At 55.1% G+C, this 1859-nt stretch overlaps 1 protein-coding gene across 1 annotated transcript; it reads right to left on the reverse strand.

Moving 5' to 3' along the window:
* Window positions 1-406: 406 nt before the first annotated feature.
* On the reverse strand, window positions 407-865 carry LOC108355956 (GPI-anchored CFEM domain protein A-like). The gene has a single exon (XM_017607087.1). It carries the CDS (start codon window positions 863-865, stop codon window positions 407-409), a length of 459 nt encoding a protein of 152 aa, XP_017462576.1.
* Between the last annotated feature and the right edge of the window lie 994 nt (window positions 866-1859).

Below are 1859 nucleotides of genomic sequence, written 5' to 3' on the forward strand. Positions count from 1 at the left end.
ATTAGTGGTTGTGCGTGGTTGTGTGCAAAGGTAGTGTCATTATAACAGGAAGAGGAACTGTGTGGATTGTGAGAAGAGTGAGAGATGAAAGAACTAGAGCGAGGTGTGAACTTGATAAAGAAAGAGAGGAAGAAGGGGTAAATAGTAAGATCTCTAGAGAAGTTAACTTGGGAAAAAAATGTGTACATTTTGATTAGACTTTCTGTAGAAGAACCTTCCTACAGGAATGAAAGTAGTGGAGAAAAATTATGGGGAGTTTATGTACAAAATGACTAAAATTGGGGGGATGAGATTAGCTGATAAAATAAATACACGATGATGAGGATGAGGAGAAAAAGAAGATGACTGGGTCTAGTCTTGGGAATCGGGGGTGAGAAAAGTTGAAAGAATTTTTGTCTTACTCCTTCTAGACAATCTGCGGCGGCGACAGCTTTGCCATCGTCTCCGGTTTCATCATGAAGTAGGCGAAGGGGTTGAAGGGCGAGCCTCCTCCGCTGCCACTGCCGCTGCTGCCGGTACTGCCACTCCCACCACTTCCGGTGTTGGTGCTGGTGGTGGTGCCCAGGGCGCTGCTGGCTAGCGTCTGCGCTGCCGCGGCTAGAGAATATGGCGAGGGTGTGGTNTCCGGTTTCATCATGAAGTAGGCGAAGGGGTTGAAGGGCGAGCCTCCTCCGCTGCCACTGCCGCTGCTGCCGGTACTGCCACTCCCACCACTTCCGGTGTTGGTGCTGGTGGTGGTGCCCAGGGCGCTGCTGGCTAGCGTCTGCGCTGCCGCGGCTAGAGAATATGGCGAGGGTGTGGTGCTGTTTGAGCTGCCGCCTCCGTTTCCATTTCCGTTTCCACCTGATCCATTGTTGTAGTTCATCTGATTGTACAGCTGATTCTGCACGGTGGAGAGAAGCGAGCTGGTGTTGAAGTACTGCTGCTGCTGCTGTTGCAGAAACTGCTGATGCTGCTGTTGCTGCTGTGCCTGGTGCTGCTGGTGGGCACTGCTGAAGAGGCTGAAGGCGTCGGTGGCTGAGGTGGCGGCGGCTGAAACGGAGGAGTTTGCCGCCGCAGCAGCCTTGATCGTCGCCGGGCTGAGCTGACTTTGCGCGGAGAGGGCCTGCATGGCTGCGGCCGCCGCCGCTGCCATTGTGTTGGTCAGCGGATTGCAGCCGTACATGTTGGCGGCGGCGTTGAAGGCGGAGGGAAAGGATCGAGCGGTGGCTGCCTTCTCCGACTCGCTTGAAGTCGCCTGAAGGGCTGAAGTTGGGTCGAAGAGTGAGTTGGCGGCGGCCCCGCCGCCGCCGCCGAACTGCTGCTGCTGATGGTGCTGGCTGCTGTGGTGATTAGCTCCAAAGTTTCCATTGAACCCTCTGAGCGGGTCAAAGGCGTGGCTGTAGGCGTGCGCGTTGGCGGCGGCGGCGGCTGCTGCCGCAGCGGCCGCTGCAGCCGCCGCTGCGGCGTTTGGCGTCATCACCGGGTAACCGGCTGATGAGTGGTGGTGGGGGTGATGAGGGTGATGGGCCTGGTGGTGACCGTGGTGACCACCGCCCAGGGAGTGATGGCTCAGCAGGTGTCCGCCGCCGCCGTTGATGTCCTTTTTGCTGCTGGAGTTGTGATGTCCTCCACCACCGCCACCTCCTCCATTGGTCACTGGCTTGGGCTTGCGACGAGGTCGGTACTTGTAGTCGGGGTGTTCTGTTTATTTATTTTTTTTTGTTAGAGAGGATTAGGGATTGGGGGAAAAGGAGTTTATGATTACTGTTGTTCTTTCTGTTTTTTCGACTGATATTCGTGACTGTCTGAGATTTTCTCCTGCTCTCCTTTTCAATTGCTAAAACAAAACCGACTATCACTGTCTCGTTTTCTCTCTT

This window comes from Rhagoletis zephyria, unplaced genomic scaffold (genome assembly GCF_001687245.7).
Source record: "Rhagoletis zephyria isolate East Lansing unplaced genomic scaffold, Rhagoletis_zephyria_1.1 Rzeph_scaffold_52489, whole genome shotgun sequence".
Classification (NCBI taxonomy): Eukaryota; Metazoa; Arthropoda; class Insecta; order Diptera; family Tephritidae; genus Rhagoletis; species Rhagoletis zephyria.